Source organism: Larimichthys crocea, chromosome II, assembly GCF_000972845.2.
Source record: "Larimichthys crocea isolate SSNF chromosome II, L_crocea_2.0, whole genome shotgun sequence".
NCBI classification, from domain to species: Eukaryota; Metazoa; Chordata; class Actinopteri; family Sciaenidae; genus Larimichthys; species Larimichthys crocea.
This window is the reverse complement of record NC_040012.1, coordinates 14,233,765-14,255,496: the sequence shown is the minus strand read 5'-3', so window position 1 is coordinate 14,255,496 and position 21,732 is coordinate 14,233,765. Positions and strand designations below refer to the sequence as shown.

Below are 21,732 nucleotides of genomic sequence, written 5' to 3'. Positions count from 1 at the left end.
GAAAACATCTGTCTGAGAAAACATCTGTCTGAGAAAACATCTGTCTGAGAAAACGTGTCTGAGAAAACATCTGTCTGAGAAAACATCTGTCTGAGAAAACATCTGTCTGAGAAAACATCTGTCTGAGAAATAGTGAATGCAGAAACAGAATCTGGTTCACGAGTGCAACAAAAGAAGAGAAAACTCGCTAATGACTTATTGACTTGAATGAATAACAGAGCAAAGGAGGAGAAGTGGAAGAATTACCGAGATAAAGGAAAAGAAAGGAAACGGGTGTAGAAGAAAGAGAAGGAGAATTGAAGAAAAAGATGAGAGAGGCGATAAAAAAAGGAGAAATGTGAGTTCATCCTCGGCTCTCCACCATCTGCAGCCTTCTAACCATGTTACACTGATAATGTGAGAGCACTACTTACTTCCTGCAAAGGATCTATGAATGGACACGATGTCATTTCCAAAGACAAAAAATGTTTCCTGAAGTGTTCAACCCATGAAGTTTATTTTGAATCATCCTGCTTCCCCACAAATGCTCACTAGATCAACCAACGTAGATTAATCCACCGCTAAAAATAGTCCCCAACAAATGTATGTTTCCACCATTTGATAACTTTAAACCATTTATTTGTTTTTCTGAAGATTTACATATTCAGTAGCAATCAGACAGGAAGTCAGAGAATATTCATAACGTAAACAAGCGTTTTTGCTTTTGTAGCCTTTGATGGTTTAATCGCTGCTTCAGATGTTTTGCCTCTCTGACAAGAACAAAACTCAAAAACAATAAGAGACATAATACTGCTGGAAAAGAAGAATATTGGTCAAATCACCGTCGCCATTCCAGACAGAATATTCCAGAAATTAGAGAGGGATGATGAATAAAGAAGTGGAAACACTGATGTGAGTTTTCTCTGAAAGAATGATGAGAGAAAAAGGAGGGTGGAGAACGATGGAGAGATAAACAGAGAGGCGTCTCTTCTTTCTGCTTTGAATATATTTTTGCTGTTTCATGGTGAAGGAGGTCATGTCGCAGACAGAAGGCCCAGTTCTTCTTCAGCAAGGACAATGTAGACGGGCTTCCACCCCCTGCTCCTCCTCCCCCCTGTCCTCAGCCTTTTGTCTGCAGGCTCAGCAGGTGAGACGGAGCCTGAATAAAGTTTTGTTCCAGGCGAGGTTTATAAATGGATCAAAGCCTCCTCCATCCTGCTCATCCACACACAAATCTTCCTCCAGACGATGCTGCACAACTCGGACGGAGCGGTGAGTCTTTCCCAAAACACCTGAGAGGATTTTATTTCTGGGAGCATTTCAGATTGGACGGAATATAATCTACATAGTTTGTTTTGTTTTTTAAATTAATATTTAATTAGTTGTTTGATCACTTTCTGCAAAAGTAAAATATGCAAAAGTTTTTTCAACTTTTTGGAAAATGTTGCCACAAAATTCTTCTTTTTTTTCATCAAGCAGACGAGCTACATTTTATACAGTTACTGAATATGTTTAATACATTAATGGATGATTTGTTTGTTTCCCTGCATTACAGTCTCACTGCAACTTCAGTGAGCCTCTAAAGTTCTCCCCACATCATTAAAATGTCATTTCAATGCACGCAATGATGCAGGAGGCGTCCTTCAAAGTTCATAAATGTCGTTCATCCATGTGTTTGTGTTTATGTGTTTCTTGCATAATGTCTTTGTCTGAACTAAACTGCTGCAGACGTTTACAGTGTTTTACGACCTCTCTGTGGACCGGATCCATCCTGATGGACACATAGACAGATCAGATTTTGGGTCTGGTTAAATAAGACACATAAACGTGGCTCACTGTAACAACCAAAATGTCACATATCTCATCTCAGTGGTATCTGTAACTCTCTGGGCTCCCATCATCATTGTCTTCCTCCAGATGTTGTCGAGGCTGCTGGGAATCCTCGCCCTCTGTTCCCTCTGCTCAGCCATGCTAAACAACACTGCCCCAGGGACTGGCTTTGGTGTGGACAACACCATTGATTGGAGAGGCTCGGGCTCGAACTCGGGCTCGGACTCGGGCTCGGACTCGGACTCGGACTCAGATGAAAGTGGGGGGCACTTCCCCTTTAATGCACGTGCCCGTCATCACCACATGCCGGGGCCACCCAGCAACATGACCCGGATGATGATGAGAGAAGATGACATGCCCATTTTACCTGATCTATCAATCTGTGACATGCTGTTGAGCTCACCTAACCCGCCACCTATCAACGAGATTCCTTTTTTCTGCCTCTGTTCCCACTGTAAGGGTACCGTGGGACCCAAAGGAGACCGCGGAGACCGAGGTCTCCCAGGTACGTGGATCACTTTAAATGATCTGTTTGAGTTTTGCATTTAAAAGTTGTCATCAACAAACATTTGTGATCAGTGCCAGGTAGCATCCTGTGTTGTCTTAGTAACATGTTAAGTTAAAAAGAATCGGGTTGATCTGAGTTAGGTTTATTTTTTTTATTTCAATACATATATTAAATGATTAAATTATATGTTTTAACTGAAATCATAAAATGAATACAGGCAAGTTATTCTAGTGGTTGTGTCTCATGTCAAGTCACAAGTAATTTATTTTCTGTGAAGTCAAATGAAAACACAAGGCTCTATACACTACCAAGTAAAATCTGGAAATATAACTAGTTTAAGTTATATCAGAAACTCTGGTTTCTGCAGGAATATGAAGACTGAGATTTATAGAAAAAGGAGTCCATGAAACTAACCTGGCTACTCTTTGATCAGGTCTACCTGGGAGTCCTGGGAGGAGAGGAATGATGGGGTTCCCAGGTCATCCAGGATTCACAGGCGCTCCGGGGATGAAGGGTGAGATAGACATGAAGAACTCTCTGTCACTGCACTGCTAATGACAACACACATTACAACACCGTAGCCCTGTTGTTGCAGGTTTGGCCCTGTTCACCTGCCCTTCTAAATTTCCCATCTTTGATTGGATCTTCAAACCAGGCCAACAGACTTGCTTTTCATCCAGTAAAACATGAATTTAGTGTATCGCCTCATCCTGCCTTTGACTTTGTTGTAGTAACTTCTACATTTGTTCTGTTGTTACAGGTCAGAAGGGCGACGTTGGGGAGCAGGGGATGCCTGGATCTATGGGTTTCACTGGGATGAAGGGCGAGCGAGGCTTCAAAGGTCTGCTGAAATTACTCTATGTAAAACCTTGTTGTACAGTAGAGGGTCATTCGTGTTACTTGGATGCCATGGCACCACTATGACTAACAGTTTTATGATCTGACATTGCTAGGGGTAATGTTCAGTTGGGTTTAGAAAAACTAAAACAACACAACAATGAATTTGGATTACTTGCAAGTGGGGTAATTCATGTGGGGTAATCTTGTTTCTATGTTTTTTTTTCCCAGGAGAAAAAGGTGACAGAGGAACGGCAGGCCCCCAAGGTCAACAAGGCCCCCAGGGAGAAACCGGCATATGCCCTGCTTCCTGCGATAGTGTCCAGGGTCCACCAGGTGAACAAGGCCCCTCTGGGCCAGCCGGTTCTCGGGGCCTGCCTGGAATCAAGGGAGAAAGGGGACCCATGGGTTTTAAGGGTGATAAAGGTGACCTGGGCATACCTGGCAACCCTGGGGTGGACGGCCAGAAGGGTGATCAAGGTATGCAGGGGATATGTGAGTGCACAGATGGGGAAGACGGCGCTAATGGGGCAGCAGGAGCAAAGGGGGATAAAGGGGATAAAGGTGACACTGGCCCCCGGGGTGCACAGGGTACTATGGGGCTAAAAGGCAACATGGGTGCCATGGGTATGATGGGGCAGCCTGGGCCGTGCTCCCCAACCATCAAATCAGCATTCTCCGCGGCAATCAACCAGTCGTTTCCAGAGCCTAACCTTCCTGTTCCTTTCTATACTATCATTTATAATAAGGAAAACCATTTCGATCCAAGAGGCATGTACACAGCCCCTGTTAATGGCACATACGTCTTCACCTTCAACATGGCAGTTGCTGAAAGGACTCTTAAGGTTGGCCTGTTCCAAAACTTCTGGCCTATAATCAAAGCAACGGAAGTGGTAGGAAACGAGCAGTCATCCGTGAGCCAGACTATCGTCCTCCACCTCAAAAGGTTTGACCGGGTGTGGCTGCAGGTGAAGAGCAGCACCACCAACGGCATGTACACCGACAGTGAGAGCAGCAGCACGTTCTCTGGGGGGCTGCAGTTCCCTGACAGCTGCGATCCGCCCCTGGGCAGACAGATGTTTCCTCCACAAGATGACCGAGACTTTAGCTGGGAAGGTCCCGATGGCAACACCACCCCTCCACCATACTAGGCTCCAATCAGTCAGTCAGTCGCACAGTTATAGACAAAGCCAAAGCATCCACACACACCTAATCAAACACAAATCATCAAAACACAGTGTATTTATAACTCCAAGTTTTAAAGGAGGGGTATTCTAGAAGAGCAGAATTGTCCAGACGTTACTGTGAGGCTCAACAGGTCGTGTAAAATAGTGTTTTATAAACGAGCCAGTCAGAACTACTCTTAAATATGTCGGCACCATTCCTGGGTCATTCTAGAAATGACCAGTTCAGTGTGGTAGGAGGTAAGAGGTGGGGCGAGCAGAACTGATGCCAACCAATGATTTAAGACTGACCAAACATGTTCCCCTCAAGATGAACTTTAATGCTCTGACTTTGCAACCAGAATCAGGTCAGAATTATAATTTTATGAATATTTTAATTGATTTGTATTTTTGTTTTTTTTACAGTGTGTGTGTTGATAAAAAAAAAAACTGAAATTATAAGAAAATTAAGCAGGATGAATACCCCCCCTTTAAATGTGGCGATAAATTCACTCTTGATTGATTCAACTCACTGAATTATAAAAATGTATGTAGGCTCACACGTGCCAGCTTGATAAATGCATCTGATCATGCACTTGATACACTTAATAAATGGCTAGATCACTGAGCTGGCCACAGACTTTTTCAGCCGCCTGTAGAGGTTCAGATTTGCTTAGTCGATGTTTTTAAAAGCACTTTGCATTCTCAGAGTAAATTTATTTTTAATCCTTGAGATCAGCTTGCTGCAGCTTTTTAGAGCCCTTATCATGTTGTCTTTTCAAATGTTAATGATGCATAAAGTCTGATGGTTAAGAAAGAAAACAATGAATTATTAAAATTGCAATCAAATCGGCTGCTTCGATCCTCCGACATTTTATTTTAGTCATTTTATTTCAGACAAAAGCGACAGTGTCTGGAGTAGAGTTTGACAAACTTTACAGCAGATTCAGAGAACCCACAGCCGTCTCACTGGGTGCTTCTGCACAGAAACAAAGAAACATCCACTTTCTGTTGTTTAACTGTGTGGATGGAAAGAAGATCAGGCGATATATGAATATTCAGAGAACAGATATGGGCAAATAAATCTTCAAATCAGTCCAAGCTGAATCTAACATAACGTTACCTAATCCCGAGTTCAGCCTGCAGCATGATCCTGCTTGAAGCCCGTGTTAGTTCAGTCTGGTTGCAGTCTCCGGCAGGTCAGTCGTCTCTTATGATCTGTTCAGTCACGGTGATCAAAATGGCTCAACTGAGCGAACTCCGCTGGCTACACCTGGATCATCCGGTAACCAAAACTGTGACAGAGTTTAGCGTGCGTACATGAGAAATACAACCCACCCTTCTTTTCCAACCAAGATGCTGATTTAACAGCAGAGAATGTAACATGAAGTTTATTTTTTGATAGAAAATGTGAATATGTGAATCGCCACCATGCGATACAGGAAGCTCAAAACTAATTTGTTGAAATTTAAAAGAGCAGGTGAGCGTTTAAGGAAGGACGCCGTGACGGAAGAAAAGTCCAGGTCCATTAGAAAGCCATGAAGTGTGATGTGCTGCTGATGGTTTAAGTGCAAAGTCCCAACCTCCATCTTAAAGAAATTTGAGCACAAAAATCTGATTTTGTAAAACAAATAAGAAGAAATGAGACGTGAGAGAAATTCCCTGTTTCTAATAAATAATAAAACTATTAGACAGCAGTGCAGAAATGAACCGTGCTGCAACAGGATTTATTTTATTTATGTTTTCTTCATTTTGACAAAAAGTCACATGTTTTTCTTTCTTTTCTTTTTCATGATATGATTGCACATCTAAAACATAAGCTCAATGAAAATCCCTGAATTTGACAAACAGATGATTTAGGCTTGAATGATGCAGATGTTGATCGGTGTTTGTGAATGTGTCACATCTGTTTGTGCCTCAGTTTGCTGTCTGTGGTTTTTGTCTGAAATTAAAAAAAACTTCTGATGTTTGGACTATTCCTTCTGTTTTCTTCTTCTTATTAGATTTGCATCAATTATTTTTTTGTACTACAAGTTTTCTGAACGTGATAATTTGCAGATCATAAATGTGAAACTTGGATAAATCAAGTTCAGACTTCGTCTTTAATGTTTAAAAGAATCAATGTTCTCCATGTGTTTATGACAGACAGGAAACATCTATGGATGAATGAATATTCAGCTGTGTCGACGAGGTGCTCTGTTGTTATTATATTATATTAATTAAAGAAACTTGATTTCATCGTCATTACAGGAGGTCAGAGTCTATATGGGCACACTGCGGTTGTATTAGAATATTTTCATGAGCATTTGTTGGATAATTTGCTGGATTATAACACATCATAACATCCTGATTTCACCTTTAAAGAACAAAACATGTTTTACATTTATTTGTTGATTTTCAGTTATGACGTTACTGTAATATTTTTAGTGATGAGCACGGTGTATGTGGCTCTTTGTGAAGCCACAGAGAGAGAGAGAGCAGCTTACGGATCAATCAGCGTTTTATTTCCACACAGTTCAACAAACTGCTACAATCTGAACTTTTACAGCGAGCGACACGACAGTCTGATCATTTCCACCAGAGAAACTGTCGATCCCAAATGATTCATGAAAGCTCACCGTGATGTCCAAAGACTGAAATACATGAAACAATGAACGGATGGGTGTTTTTACTTCAGATCTAAATTCATCGATTCATCTAAATGAATCATTTTAGCGATTAGCTGTGACTGAAAAAGCATAAAAATAGTTACAAGGATTCGTCACTTACTCTGTTAAAGGACCACACGTGGCTTTGTATGTTAGCGAGCAAATGTTACAACGTAACAGTGAGACCTGCAGATTATATGGCCAAATAAATGATCAAATTTATGTCATGGCAGATATGTAAAGTGTCTTCTGAGATTAAGAAATTAATATTTAAATGTCTGCTGTCATTCAGAACCCTCTAAGAATAAACGGATGGCTGTCCAAAAACCAGCCGGTGAACAAAGTGGACCAAACCAGAGTTAGAAGAGTCTTTACCTCCAGTTTGGACCAGGCAGTGACGACATCCTTTAATTCAAAGTCAGATACACTACATGGACAAAAGTATTTGGCCACGCCTCTCTTGTCTTGTTGTTTGGGGAAGGCCCTGTTGTGTTCCAACATGACTGTGCCCCAGTGCACACAGCAAAGGTCCATAAGGACATGGTTTGAAGACCGGCCTGCATAGAGCCTGCCTGACCTCATAAACGCTCTACAGAATGAACGGACACATGGAGGGGGGCCAACTCCATATTAAAGTATATGTATTTGAATACATGTCCCTGTTGGTGTAATGGTCAGGCGTCTCAATACTTTTGTCCATATAGTGTATTGTGTGTCACGAGTGCTACTGTACAAAAGACCTGATGATGATCTCTACATACGAGCTTTCTGCTAAAACATGCAAAATCACAGACATGGTCCTTTGAACGAGTCTCATCTTTTGTCTAGCACAATCTCTGAGGCTCGGCCGCCTGTGACTCTCTCCTCTATTTCTCTTTGGGCGCCATGTCTTCACCGCCCGACACGTTTCCATCTTCTTCCTCATCGTCCTTCATCCCGCCTACGTTGGAGCGCTTGAACTCTTGGAACTCCATCTCGTCCTCCGTCTCACTACAGACGACACAGAAACAGCAGTGGGGTTTATCACAGTCCAGAGAGGGTCGGGGAAAGCTGGTGATAATGGCAGAGGAAAGGAGCCCGAAGAGGAGGAGGAAGCCGCCGGACAAGAGTAAATGTGGGACTGACTTTTAGTGGTTGGTGAGAGCTTGGTGAAATAAAAGGCTGAAAGACAGACGCCGAGCTGGGCTGACTGCTGCTGGACTAGGCAGTAACATTAGCTGGCTTACCTCTCCTTCTCTGTTGGCAGCAATAAAGAGAAACAGGAAGAAGAAAAAGGTTTAAATTCATCTATTCTGTGTAAATTCTGTCATTTAGATGCGCGTGCTCAACATTTTGCTCCAGATGTTAACAGCTGCACGGTGAAACGTGTTTCTTTACCTGCTTCAGGTTTAGGATGCATCAGTTTGAAGGGAATTTCCAGGCCGACCTCACTGCAACAACACAGACGTTAGGCAGCCATGTTTCAGGCCTTAACTCTCATACTGCACAGAGGTAATGAAAAGACATTTATACACTCACCTGGATCCCATCATCCTGTGAGCGTGGCAGCGTGGAGCAAAGAGAAACGGTGAGTTCAAAGTCCATCCAAAGCAAAACTTTATCCAGTAAGATTTTAATTAAGTTTAACCTGCACTTTATAATATTAGCTGCTTATTTCCACATCCAGCTGTTACAGAGCCGGAGCCTGTGACGCTCTTCTAGCTCAGTTTTTGGTCACCACCACCTCCTCGGGGAAATATCTGTCTCTTTAGCTGCTAAATGCTCGTCTGTGTTCACCAGCTCATCTCTAACTGTGTTAGACACTGGAGTCATGTTTCCTCATGTTGATGCATTTTGAAGTACGCACGTTAGAAAGTTTTGGCGGAAACAGTAAAAGACGTTTTACGCTCTCTTAAGGTTGCCTTCTTCCAAAAAAACTGTTCAAACTTTTAACAGGGGATGGAAACTTTTCTGAATAAGGCTACGTTTACACATAGCTGGGTATGTTGAGAAACAAATATTTCCCTCCCTCCGTTTTCCAAAATAACATCGTGCACATTTTCAAAAAAGTTTTCGTTTACATCAACCCGCATAAATACGCCATCAAGCGGCATCATAACTACACCAAGCCTATGGGCGGCTTCAAAATTATCCCACCAGACAGCTCCACATTATCCCACCGCCCGGGTCGGACCCAAAACCGGCGACGTTGGCGGTGACGGCGACTGGGTCTTCAAATAGGTGGGAGAAGTGGCAAAATTGCTGACCTCCTCATTCGTCTCTAGTCATCGACATGATACATGAGCTGTGTATGCAAATGCAAACACATGAAAAGTGTTTGCACCAGAAGAAACGTGACTGCTACTCTGAATGCTTCCATGATCATCGTCATAGCAAAAGGTAAACAGGAGTTTTCCAGAACTCCACTCTAGTCTCTAAGATTCGTTTTCAGAGGCGAATTCACCGTTTGCGTGTAAAAGATACAAACGAAGGGAAATGTTAAAAATACCTGTGTACGTGTAAACGGGGCCTAAGTTGTTACATAGCGAACACTGTTTCCTCATGGCTCTCATGTGCGCTGATGTAACTTCTTCACATTAATACTGATTTCAGCTTCTTTTAAAGACGTCGTCGTCTTCCTCTTGTTTTTCTGATAGGAGAATCGGCGCCACCTACTGCTTGTCTCGTGAACAAACTCCTGATATTCACAAACAACGGTAGCGGATGGAAACGAGCATTCGCATTTCGTTTGTTGAATTATTTGAACCATTGTCATACAAAGACACACACAGGGATGACTAACCCTCCAATGATGACCTTCACCATGACTTTGTATGACACCATTATCCCCAGAACTTCCTTCAGCACGCCCTCCTTGATGCTGCAAGAGAAGAAAATCATTTTAATTAGCCGGTCTGACACACACACTCGTCTATCATGTTTTAAGGCGCTCATATTGTTTGTACTCACATGCTTGAGGATGCCAGGTTGGTGTCTTCGTGCTTCAGTTTACCGTCCAAAACGATGCCACGCCTCTCCAAGTTGTTGGCCAGCACAGGCAGCAGCTTGTAGACTTTGTGCAGCGTCGCCCCAGGAGACACTGAATCCCTGAAACAAGAAGACACACAAACACATGAGACTTTATGCAGCATTCAAGAGTTACACCAACGATATGTAACAACACATACCCAGCCTCCTCGATGGCCACGGATTTGGAGTAGCTGTCGTTGGAGTACAACACCACATTGGCAATCTGATCCACTGAGGTGACATAAAGGATACATCACACACCGTTCACATTTTATCTGACAGGCAACAGACTCAGTGAGGAAGTATCATGATCCTCACCTGAGAGGATGATGTTCTTCACGTGTTTGTGGGTTTCGTTTGCGACACAGACGTCGACGTGGATGACCTCGCCGTGGTAGTAGAGCTGAGGTCAGAGAATATGATGAATGCATTACAGTTACAAACATCTTGACCTGAATCTGAAGACACACACTGTGTTCGTGAAGCTGAAGTTACACGTGAAGCAGCTCACCTCTTTGTCCAGACTGGCCTTGACATGAAGCGGTTTGTCCGACATGACTTTGGTGGTTTCCACAGAGGGCGGCACTCCCTGGCTCTCTGGAGCGTACTGGACCTTCCTGATCATCAGCTTCACGGAGCTCCTGGTTGGACGGAGCAGAGAAGATGTAGAGATCCTTCAAATCTTTAAAGAAAATTAAAGACTGATGTAGATCCAGATTTAGCTGACGCTCACCGTTTTTTGATTTTGGCGTCTTGGCTCTCGGCGCTGAACACTTTTATCTCAAACTCCACAAGACATTGCTACAGAAGAAGAAGAAGAAGAAGAAGAAGAAGGAGGAGGAGGAGAGGTGTCACAATCACAACGTCAGCACCAGGTTTGATTCATCAGTCAGGAGCTTACCTTGCCAACGTCATTAGGTGCTGGCTGGAGGGCCACTGAGCAAGGCAGGTTATCAGGAAACTGAGAAGACAAAAACTCAGTCAGTCAGTCAGTCAGTCAGTCAGTCAGTCAGTCAGTCAGTCGGGAGCAGCTTCAGATTTTTCTCTGATAGTGAAACTTCTTTTACTGCTGACACATTTCTCTGTTGGTGCTTGTTTCGTGACACTACATTTTAAGTACAGCAGTAAAACCTTCATGTAGCCCGCGAGTCTCACGTCACCTCAAAGAAGAACGGGTGGGCGTTGTCTCCCAGCTTGCGCAGCAGTCTGGCCTGTATCTTGGTGTGGATCGACCTCTCGCGATCCTGCAGAGGCGGGTACACCTGGCGGGTCGACAGGTACAGCTCCCTGCGGAAGGCGATGCCGATCACGTCCATGTCATCCCTGCCGTACCGGAAGGTGCAAGACAGGGTGACGAACACTGGAGGGCAGAGAGCGTCACAGTGACGAGGATCAGGTTCAGGAACAAAGTTCAAACCTTTCCCTCATAAACTCACAGATTCAAATCTTTTTGATGCATCGTGTTTGATTCACTTATTTCTGTGTCTGGATGCAGATTTAGGATCTGAAGCAGGATTATTATCCGGGGTTCATCAACACGACACAAACTAGCGAGCGGAGGTTGATCTCGTTGTTTTGTCACACCGAGTGCAAGGTTACGTTCACGTTATCTAACATTAAATAAAGTTTCTGCAGCGGCGTCAATGTGGAAGATTCACCTCAAACATCTTCATCTTCACTGACCTTTTCTCCCCTGCAGAGCCTCGTGATCAATGATGACGACGCCGTCTGGAAAAAGATCAAAATATGTTCTTCAGGAAACAAATCAGGATCTCTGAACATGTTTTTGTAATTTTCTCCTTCATGGTGTTCGATTCCTCCTCACTCCTTTTTTATTATCATAGCCATCATTCAGGGGGAGACAGTCAGGCTTCGTCCTCTTGATAATGAGATAATGGGACGTTAAAGTAAAGTTTGAGCCTTCATGTTACGTCCGTCACGTGACTGCTGGTTCACGGTCTTACTGGACAAACTCACCAACTGGGTCCACTGAGTCGACGTGGTCAATGAAGTCTCTTCTCCCCATGTAGACTCCAACCTGAAGCGGGAGAACAGACACGTGAAGCCATTGACAGCACTGCATACCTGCATGCACTGGTTGTCATGTAACAGTTTTAATGGATGTGTTTCCGTCTGCAGCTGCTCGTCTTTGACAGGTGAATGAATGAAGACAATCTGATGCACATCACAGGACTCCACGAGTCAACGAGACAGAGATACCACGAAAGCATCTTTCACGGTCAAACCTGCATCACTGAGTACAATCTGACAAAGATCATCATCATATTTACTCATCACAATATTTTATTTTTCTTGGACAGAGATGCCAAACATCGACATCTAACACACACACACTGTATCTGACATAAAGCTGTCAATCAATCACACAGCTCAGCTCACGTTGTCGTGACTTTGCTGGGGATCAGCCTCATGAGCAGCTTTACTGAATTAAATGCAGCGAAGCGGAAAAAATTCACTGATCCGTTGTGTGTGTGTGTGTGTGTGTGTGACGACGTTATGGTGCATAAAGTATATTATGGTTTGAGCTCCTGTGCTAAAAGTCTCATACTAAATATGATGCTGAACATTTGTTTGGGTCCGTAAGAAATAAGAAATAAAGCTCGTTGTGTTTTTGGCAAAGCAAACTCAAACTGATCCAGGTTTTTCTTCATCATTGTCAACTGTTGCAGTAATTCAAACCACAGTTAGGTACAGTGGAAGATCATGTTTCATCTGAGTTCTTCACTCACCGACTTGTCTTTGCAGATCTTCTTGAAAACGACATTTTTAGGACTCATGCTGGCGCAGATGGAGGGCAGAGAGTCGGCTGTGTCTGAGAGACAAGAAGAAGTCAGTGAGCTGTCCACAAATATATTTAACAGACATCATGAGACTGTAAGACCGAGCAGCACAGAGAGGCCGTGCAGAGACTGAACACACCAGCACAGAAATCACCAGCAAGCAAACACACACGGCGTCTTAGTCGGAGTCCATCAGTGCGTCCACACTGTCAGTCCTGTCTCCACTGAGCACTGTGATACTTTGACGCTTTCACTCAGTCAACACAGTCGAGTGACAGGAAGCTGCTGGAGCTGAAGAAGTACAAGTCGTACATGTGTTTTATCTTCATGTCTTTGCAGTCGTGCCAATGGTTGCATGTGCACGACAGTCGGACTCAGATCAGGTCTACTCTGCTGAAATTAGTGCAGCATGTTTGACCCACGCAGGTGTCTGACTGTTTGACATGACAGGTAGCTGTCTTTCAGAACAGCCTGAGCAGACGTCCAACCAGCAAACGGACAGCAACAACAACGAAAAGCAACTTGAGGGAATTTGAAGTGGTTCAAAAAATGAACGCCTCCACAGAGCAGCACAGACACACAGGCTGCAGTCACCTTCATATGCCCTCAGGTGTGCAGGTGAAGCAGCAACATACACACAGCATGAACCAGAATCTGAAGTTGTTTGTTAACCAGCTGCACTGTCAGTGACTTTAACCCGTCTACCATCTTCAGCTCGGTATGATGGAGCTGAGTGTTCTGGTTCGGTTAACTAGTTAACTAGTTATGTCACGCAGTGATTTGGTTCCATAAAGTTTCCAATGCAAACAAATCAAACGCTTGAATCAAGTGTCCGATGTCTGCCTTAAACCTGAGGCTCTGCACTTTTTATTTGAAACATTTCACCGTCAGTAAGATATTTTTTTTTGCTCTTGGTGGGTTCGTGTTTGTCCTCTGTGAATCTGAACCTCCACCTTCATGCGGAGCATCAACACCAACAGCTGTGAAGGAGCAGCACAAACAAAGCTGCCTGCTCTGCAGCAGTGCTCAGGTGAGGCCGGAAGCTCACCTGTAGACATGGTCGGTACTTTGGCGTCCTCTACTGGTGCAAAGATAATCTGCACCACTGAATCGTGAGTGAATACATGAAGAATAAAATATCAGAAGCAACAACTGCAGCGTGCAACATTTGAGCAGAAGCTCTGAACCTGTTTGTTTGTACTGGCTGAGTCAGTGAGTCGAGAACTGAACGCACTTAACTCTGCTGACCGAATTAATCCTTCTGAAAGCTTCTCACACACACACACACACACACACACACACACACACACACACAATGAGGTCTCAGTGCTGCATTATGCAGAGAGGAGTGTCTCATCATGTCAGATCACAGCTGTATTTATTTATTTCTTTGATTTTTCTGCCTTTACAGCAAAAAAAATAAAATCTCACTTGTGTATTTTCTAGCTGAATCACTTTGAAATATTTCTATATATTTGTTTGTTTGTTTGTTATCGAGTTCCTTAAATCATATTTTCATAAAACAAGTCATTGAATCAGCGCGTGTGTGTTTGAAGACAAACAAACCAAGCTAAAAATAAAAACATATGTGGAGAATTCATGAAAGTTTGTTCAGGATCAGAAAGACTCACCTGTGCTGCAGAGGTGGAGGATGTGTTGTTGGAGCAGATGGAGAGTCGGGCTGCAGAGAAGCTCTATATGTAAACACCTGCTGTCCGTCACAGCCTCCCTCAGCCCTGTCAGCCAATCAGAGGACCCGACTGTGAACTTTGACCAGCCTCTCAGACAGACAGACAGACAGAGACTGAGAGGATTGAAGCTGGTTCCCCCTCAGTCAGCACAACACATCAGATTAGACAGAGACAGACAGATTACACTGGCCATGGTGTTGTTTGAATATGTCGACCAATGTTTGCTCACGTCTGTATAAAGTAATGAACAGCTGACCTGTGTGTGCGCTCGGCTATAAACTGGGGTTTCCCCGCACAGGTTCAGATCCTGTTCATGACGCCAATTGTTGTGGAGAAATCACTGAAGTCAAAGGTCAAAGGTCAGGAGTTCAGAAAGTGTTCAGGAGCCTCTGGTGTCTTATGCTGGATTATTTATTGACGCTTGGCCAAGGAGAATTAGAGACACTCTCAAAGTTCATCAGAAGTGCCTGAGTCGGTCTCACACTTTAGTCTCAGCAACAACAATAAAACATCCCCGCATTAAAATGACGTAGCACATACGCTGCTGACATTTTCTACACACAGCGTGGTGAGTTTATGGTCGATGAGGTATTTGTATTGTTCCACGACATCGACGGGTTGGCTGAGGGATTCACAATCATCACATCTTTAGTTTCAGCCACAGTAATGTTAATAAAAGACGACTAACACCACTCGTGTTCAGAGTCTGCAGACTTAATGACATGACGCCCGCTGTGTTGGCTGACATGACTGAAATCATGTTGATGCCTGAACGTTCTGGGACTTATGGACCTCCTCTGGAGCTCAGAGGAACATTTTGCCTCCATCCATCCTCAGTAATCACTCGTTCTTATCAGAGTCGTGGAGTCAGAAACCTCCAGGAGAAATTTGGTTCAGTATCTTGCCCAAAGACACTTCGAGCTGCAGACTGGAGGAGCCGGGATCGAACCACCGACTGTGTGATCAGTGGACGCCCCTGACTAACAACCTCCACTCTTCTGGCTTCAGTCTTTTTCGGACGTTCAACCTGCTGCAGGGATTTGATCCCATTCAGACACCAGAGCATCAGCGAGGTGCGAGCCTGATGTCGGGGATCAGGTCTGGCTCACAGTCGACGTTTCAGTTGATCCCATAGATGATTGATGAGCCTGAGGTCAGGACAAACGGGGAACTCACTTTATTATGGAGCTGGTTTTGTGCACGGTAAAGAGGAAAGAGACACAGGCAGTCTCCACAGATTACTCACTGTTAGCACTGCAGGTGCTCAGACTCAGACTCAGTCCGATAGTTTCACAAAAGAATAACCACAGAGTAAAGGAGAAGGTGAGGCGAGGGGGATGCAACCAGCAGCTATACCTGCACTGTACTTTGTATATCCCTTTACATAAGAACCTCATGTGTACTGTTTGCACCTCTGGTCAGATGCTGAACTGCATTTTGTCGTCTCAGTACTTTGTGCAATGACAATAACGTTTAATCTAATCTAATCCACTAAATCCTGCACACTGGACCTTTAAAGACGGAAGGTTAGAAACACCTCGTTTGTTCTGTGGTTTGATTAAAAATATAATGATTCATAACTGTCGTCATTAGATTCATCGGGACCTCTGGATTTCATTTAAACGTCAATATTTGACATCCAGAGCTCGTCCAGAGGCAGCACGAAGGATGAGCAGCAGGTCTGATCCGGTCTACAGGGTGTGTGTGTGTGTGTGTGTGTGTGTGTGTGTGTGTGTGTGTGTGTGTGAGCAGAGGTCTATACATAGACAGTGATGCTGTGGAGCTTTAATCCAGTGTTCTGCCTGTCAGCAGGTAAACAGACAGAGGTGGATTACTACCCTGCAGCACATTCATCATCATTATTACACAGGAGATTACAGCCACACACACAAACACACACACACACACACACACACACACACACACACACAGTTACAGTTACACAAGTTACACAAGTTACACATGCAGGAACAAGCGGGTGTCGTCTCCTGATTGGACACAGACCGTCAGGACTCAGATGCTGAGGTGTCAGTGAGCAGATTTATTCTGAGAAAACAAAAAGCCTCTCGACAGAGTGATGCTACAAACAGGCTATGAAAAACTGACCTAAACTAAGGAAAACAAAAAACTCTTATGAAAAATGTATCAAAATCAAAATCACTCACAAGGAGGAAAATCAAAGGCTGCAAAACATTAACTGAAATCTCTCCAAGGGAGGCTGAAAAAACAACTAAACTAAGAACTATGAAACAAACGCTAGACTAAGAAAAGTGCAACACACAATCACTCTGTCGAGGAGGAAACAAAAACACTAAGACTATGGCAAGACTTGGAACTGGCTTTGGTGCACGATCAGAAGACGACACACTTTAGCACAGGACAAAGGAAGACACAGACAAGATATACACAGGGTGATGGGAACAGGTGGACACAATCAGACACATGAGGAAGTGACCTGAAACAAGAGGGCAGGTACATTTCAAAATAAAACAGGAAATGAAGAGACATAACAAAAACCCAGCTTGACCTTGACACAGACCAATAAACACTTTATTTAACATTCATGAGCAGAACAGAGACACTTAAAGTTACGTTATGTATGTTAAAGTTATGTATGTTAAAGTTATACATGTTAAAGTTATACATGTTAAAGTTATGTATGTTAAAGTTATGTATGTTAAAGTTATACATGTTAAAGTTATACATGTTAAAGTTATACATGTTAAAGTTATGTATGTTAAAGTTATACATGTTAAAGTTATACATGTTAAAGTTATGTATGTTAAAGTTATGTATGTTAAAGTTATACATGTTAAAGTTATGTACGTTAAAGTTATGTACGTTAAAGTTATGTATGTTAAAGTTATACATGTTAAAGTTATGTATGTTAAAGTTATGTATGTTAAAGTTATGTACTGTTAAAGTTATGTACGTTAAAGTTATGTACGTTAAAGTTATGTATGTTAAAGTTATGTATGTTAAAGTTATACATGTTAAAGTTATGTATGTTAAAGTTATACATGTTAAGGTTATGTACATTAAAGTTATGTATGTTAAAGTTATACATGTTAAAGTTATGTATGTTAAAGTTATGTATGTTAAAGTTATACATGTTAAAGTTATGTACGTTAAAGTTATGTACGTTAAAGTTATGTATGTTAAAGTTATGTATGTTAAAGTTATACATGTTAAAGTTATGTATGTTAAAGTTATATATGTTAAAGTTATACATGTTAAAGTTATACATGTTAAAGTTATATATGTTAAAGTTATGTATGTTAAAGTTATACATGTTAAAGTTATATATGTTAAAGTTATACATGTTAAAGTTATACATGTTAAAGTTATGTATGTTAAAGTTCTATATGTTAAAGTTATACATGTTAAAGTTCTATATGTTTAAAGTTTGTTGTTAAAGTTATATATGTTAAGTTATATGTAAAGTTATACATGTTAAAGTTATACTATGTTAAAGTTATATATGTTAAAGTATTATGTTTAAGTTATACATGTTAAAGTTATATATGTAAAGTTATATGTTAATTATATGTTAGTATATATGTTAAGTTATATGTTAAAGTTATGTATGTTAAAGTTATACATGTTAGTTATATATGTTAAAGTTATGTATGTTAAAGTTTATATCTGTTAAGTTATATATGTTATAAGTTATGTATGTTAAAGTTATATATGTTAAAGTTATGTATGTTAAAGTTATACATGTTAAAGTTATATATGTTAAAGTTATGTATGTTAAAGTTATATATGTTAAAGTTATGTATGTTAAAGTTATACATGTTAAAGTTATATATGTAAAGTTATGTATGTTAAAGTTATTATGTTAAGTTATTATGTTAAAGTTATCATATGTCTAAAGTTATGTCTGTTTTAACGTATCTGACAAACTTGACATCTGTATGAGTTCTACTGTGTTATGTTGTTTACCATGACAGGTTATGTAAACAGACTTACTGATCACCAGATCTGTGTTGTTCTGATGTCGAAGGGTTGAAGTTGAGTTGGCGAATATAAAAGTCACATCTCTCAAACGACCTGAGCTCAGCTTCATCCATCTGTGACCTCTCCTCCTCGCCAGGGTCACGTTTTCATTTTTAATTCTAATTTATTTTTTATTTTTATCGTGTGTGTTGTTCACACTTATTTTTATCATCCTATCTTTTTATTGTTGCTTTATTTAATTTTATCATTTTATGTTTTTATCTCATTTTCATGCACTGTTATTTAAATTATTTAATGTTTTAAATGTTGTTGGTTCTTCTGCTGAGTTCCTGTTTGTGTTGTCAAAGCACACTGCTATATAATAAAGTATTATTATTATTATTATTATTATTATATTATTATTTTATTATTATTCTCATCCATCATCCTCATCATCATATCTCACGGTTGGGCTGGAGGCCTCTTACCGTGGACACGAGCTCAGCTTGTTCATGTTAAATAAACACTCATTACATACTGGCATAACAACAATAACAGACTGCATTACAATTAGCATCATTATTGTCTTCAACTCTCTTTATTTGTTTATCGAATAACAAAAGGAGGTTTTGTTTATGATAAAGTTCAAATAAGAGTAAGAAAGTATTCATGTTTCTATTCTATATTTATTTGTGAAAACGAAGAGCTGAGATTCAACAAAAATCAAAATTAAAACACATCATGTCACCATCACAAGTGAAAACATTTCTATTGTGCATGCTGCACATGTGGTGTATCATTTTAATGTATATAGAAAACATATTAAAATACAAATGGTGGCTAAAATATGTGCATTATAAGATGAACTACAAAAAAAGAAGTTCAAAAACATATTTATCATGTAATACAAACTTATTAAGATTATAATAAACTCCAAACTGGATTAAACAACAATCATCAACAATCATCAGAGATTCAGATTTCAGATTTCACCTCAAAAACTTTTTATAAAAATAAGCAAACGTTTCAAAAGGACAGAAAAAGAACGTCGAGAGTTTATTAGACTTAATCAGAGACCGGGCAGTATGTTTACAGAGCGGTGTGTTTGTAATCATGACAATGTGGGGACTGTCACAGCTGGTCCCCACAAAAAACAAAAACTTATTTTCAGGGGTTCAAACTTTGTTGTAAGAGTTTCAGGACGGGTCAAAGTTATGGTGAGCCTTCAGGAAATGAATGTAAACGTCCTTACAGGTGTACAGATAGAACAACACGCGTGTGTTTAGACGTAAGCTCGGGCTGAATCCGGATCTGACTTGGCTGTAGCTGTGTAGACCTTCGCGGCGGGTTTCCATAGTAACCACTGCAAAACAAAGGGGCTGATGTCAGACTCAAACTGAGCGATGAAGTGAGGAAGCAAACAGCAGGTGGGTGAGCAGCACGTACCCTTTCTTGCCTCCAGGTGACGCTCTCTTACAGGCGGTGCGAGTAAGCTCCACCCAGAATACTCAGAGGCTCCACCCCAGCCCAGGTAGAGGCCGGTGCCCAGCTCGAACCTGAGTGACAAAGAAACTACGTCAACAACCTGAGCACGAGGTGTAAAACTCTGAATCCTCCTGATACTGATTTATCTCATGCAACCACAGCTTTCATTTTAAATTCTAACTGCAGAAAGAGGAAGAAGAAGAAGTGTTTCTTTTTAATATTCATCAAAAACCTGCCTGAGAAAAGAAGTTCCTTATTTTGATATAGTCTGTATAGTCTTCTTTATTTAATGTAATGCTGTTCGTGTTGTGTGTTTGAGTCAACTCACTTCACACCACCGAGGAACGGATTGTTGAAGTCCTCCACTACCATGAAGGCATACCAGGAAACTGCTATCATGCAGCACAGACCTGCGACACACAAAGCACAACATTAACACCAATGAAAGCGTTTCATCATTTCCAATGTCTGTCTGCCAGCTGTCATGACACTCAAGACTGATATCTTATCATACAAACAAGACATATACATACATATACTTGGATAACTTGCAGTTGGTCAAACACAAGATGGTTAATAAGTTATTTATAGCTACATGTACTAGAAACTCACCAGAGAGGGCGCTCAGGATCCTCCGACCACTGCGAGCTTGGCCTTGGATTCGTTGGTGGAAGATCCAATCTTGATGCACTTGAGTCCGAGCAGAGCCACGATCATGGAGCCGAGGCCGAGCAGCAGGGAGATGATCATCAGAGCGCGACACGCCTGCACGTGAGCTGCACAGAGAGGGAAAAAGACGTCATACACATCATCATATGTTATGATTATAACATCAATGGTCATCTGCAGGAACCAAAGAGATGATATTAAGAAACATGATGGCTGATGGGAAATGTGGTGTTGCCTGAATACTGATTATCAAATCTGCAAATCTAAAAACTGATGAATTAATGACACATCCGTGAAAACTGAACCGGGCCGTCGCGGTGGATGACTTTGCAAAGTGTGAAAATTACAGAGAAGTGTTTAATTCCTGTTCCTGATTTGTCCACTAGACTAATAAAGCAGTAAAATACTTTATTTATTGTTCAGTTCCAAATTAGGTGAATAAATCTTTTATGCCTTAATGACTGAAGGTGAAGTGGAAAAAATGTCCGTTTGTTCATTTTGGACATTTTCAAAAAGTATTTTGAAAAAAAAGAAAGAGTGCAAAAAGTTTTACTGGTTTGTTCAACTTGAAATCAAACTGGGCTGCATGTGGCCCATGAATCAAAATGAGTTTTATCTAAAACCAACTCTTTGGACGTGAAAATGACGGCAAGGTCAACCAGAAGGGGATTCCAAGAGTTGGTTTCACTTCAGTATCAATTTAAATCAAATTGATCACATGTTTAAACAGTAATCCATCTCATTGCTCATGTATTCTGACACATCTGACCTTTGAAAAATTCATTTCTTTATATTTAAAAGAGGAAAAGAAAAGAGAGGAACTCGACGTATGTTTCACAGTAACTAGCTGCACTTCTCTAGTCATTTATTGACAAGATGACCTCTCGTGATCATAAAATCCTGCCACTCCTCTATTTTATGAGCCTCAGAGAGTTTCAGGAGAGTCGAACAGTAAGTCGTCACAAAGCAGGTGAATCATACAGTAATCATACATTAATAAATAAGTTTTGCTTTAATAACTTGAAACACTTCAGTCGTTCAATCTCAACAAACTCATTCAAAAGTTTCCAAATCTGTCGGGTTGAGTTTTGAAATAGTCTGAAATAAGACATTTGTGATTTTTCAGTTTGGTATGATGATGCAGTCATCAAATATCTAATAAATATATAATAC

At 41.3% G+C, this 21,732-nt stretch overlaps 2 protein-coding genes and 1 long non-coding RNA gene across 4 annotated transcripts; 1 reads left to right on the top strand and 2 right to left on the bottom strand.

The window, feature by feature from the left end:
* The first annotated feature begins 1,213 nt into the window (after positions 1-1,213).
* LOC104937181 (complement C1q and tumor necrosis factor-related protein 9A) lies at positions 1,214-6,287 on the top strand. Its single transcript, XM_019260245.2, has 5 exons — positions 1,214-1,251; positions 1,897-2,314; positions 2,751-2,831; positions 3,078-3,158; positions 3,386-6,287. Exons 1-5 carry the CDS (start codon positions 1,228-1,230, stop codon positions 4,303-4,305), a joined length of 1,524 nt encoding a protein of 507 aa, XP_019115790.2. The 5' UTR covers positions 1,214-1,227; the 3' UTR covers positions 4,306-6,287.
* Positions 6,288-6,603: 316 nt separating this feature from the next.
* saga (S-antigen; retina and pineal gland (arrestin) a) lies at positions 6,604-14,606 on the bottom strand. 2 transcript variants are annotated; one of them, XM_027287524.1, is made up of 17 exons: positions 14,407-14,606; positions 13,824-13,880; positions 12,725-12,807; positions 11,952-12,012; positions 11,658-11,702; positions 11,135-11,334; positions 10,876-10,935; positions 10,708-10,775; positions 10,486-10,615; positions 10,293-10,377; positions 10,133-10,205; positions 9,915-10,052; positions 9,748-9,825; positions 8,484-8,498; positions 8,343-8,395; positions 8,192-8,201; positions 6,604-7,955 (listed from the first exon to the last, which is right to left on the bottom strand). In XM_027287524.1, exons 2-17 carry the CDS (start codon positions 13,831-13,833, stop codon positions 7,832-7,834), a joined length of 1,233 nt encoding a protein of 410 aa, XP_027143325.1. In that variant the 5' UTR covers positions 13,834-13,880; positions 14,407-14,606; the 3' UTR covers positions 6,604-7,831. The 2 variants fall into 2 exon arrangements, with proteins under 2 accessions (XP_027143325.1, XP_027143326.1); XM_027287525.1 differs by lacking the exon at positions 13,824-13,880 and having other exon boundaries at positions 6,605-7,955.
* Positions 14,607-19,915: 5,309 nt separating this feature from the next.
* On the bottom strand, positions 19,916-20,521 carry LOC113747700 (uncharacterized). The gene is made up of 3 exons (XR_003463805.1): positions 20,503-20,521; positions 20,219-20,300; positions 19,916-19,961 (listed from the first exon to the last, which is right to left on the bottom strand). It is a non-coding gene; the product is annotated as an uncharacterized LOC113747700 (long non-coding RNA).
* Between the last annotated feature and the right edge of the window lie 1,211 nt (positions 20,522-21,732).

Bases quoted from the DNA above. Each gene is read 5' to 3' on its own strand.
- LOC104937181 (XM_019260245.2), top strand. From the start codon at position 1,228: ATGCTGCACAACTCGGACGGAGCG. The intron at 1,252-1,896 runs GTGAGTCTTTCC...GTCTTCCTCCAG, and splicing joins TGCACAACTCGGACGGAGCG to ATGTTGTCGAGGCTGCTGGG. The intron at 2,315-2,750 runs GTACGTGGATCA...CTCTTTGATCAG, and splicing joins CGGAGACCGAGGTCTCCCAG to GTCTACCTGGGAGTCCTGGG.
- saga (XM_027287524.1), bottom strand. The intron at 12,013-12,724 runs GTGAGTGAAGAA...CTCCCGCTTCAG, and splicing joins AGATCTGCAAAGACAAGTCG to GTTGGAGTCTACATGGGGAG. The intron at 10,936-11,134 runs GTGACGTGAGAC...TTGTCTTCTCAG, and splicing joins CCCACCCGTTCTTCTTTGAG to TTTCCTGATAACCTGCCTTG.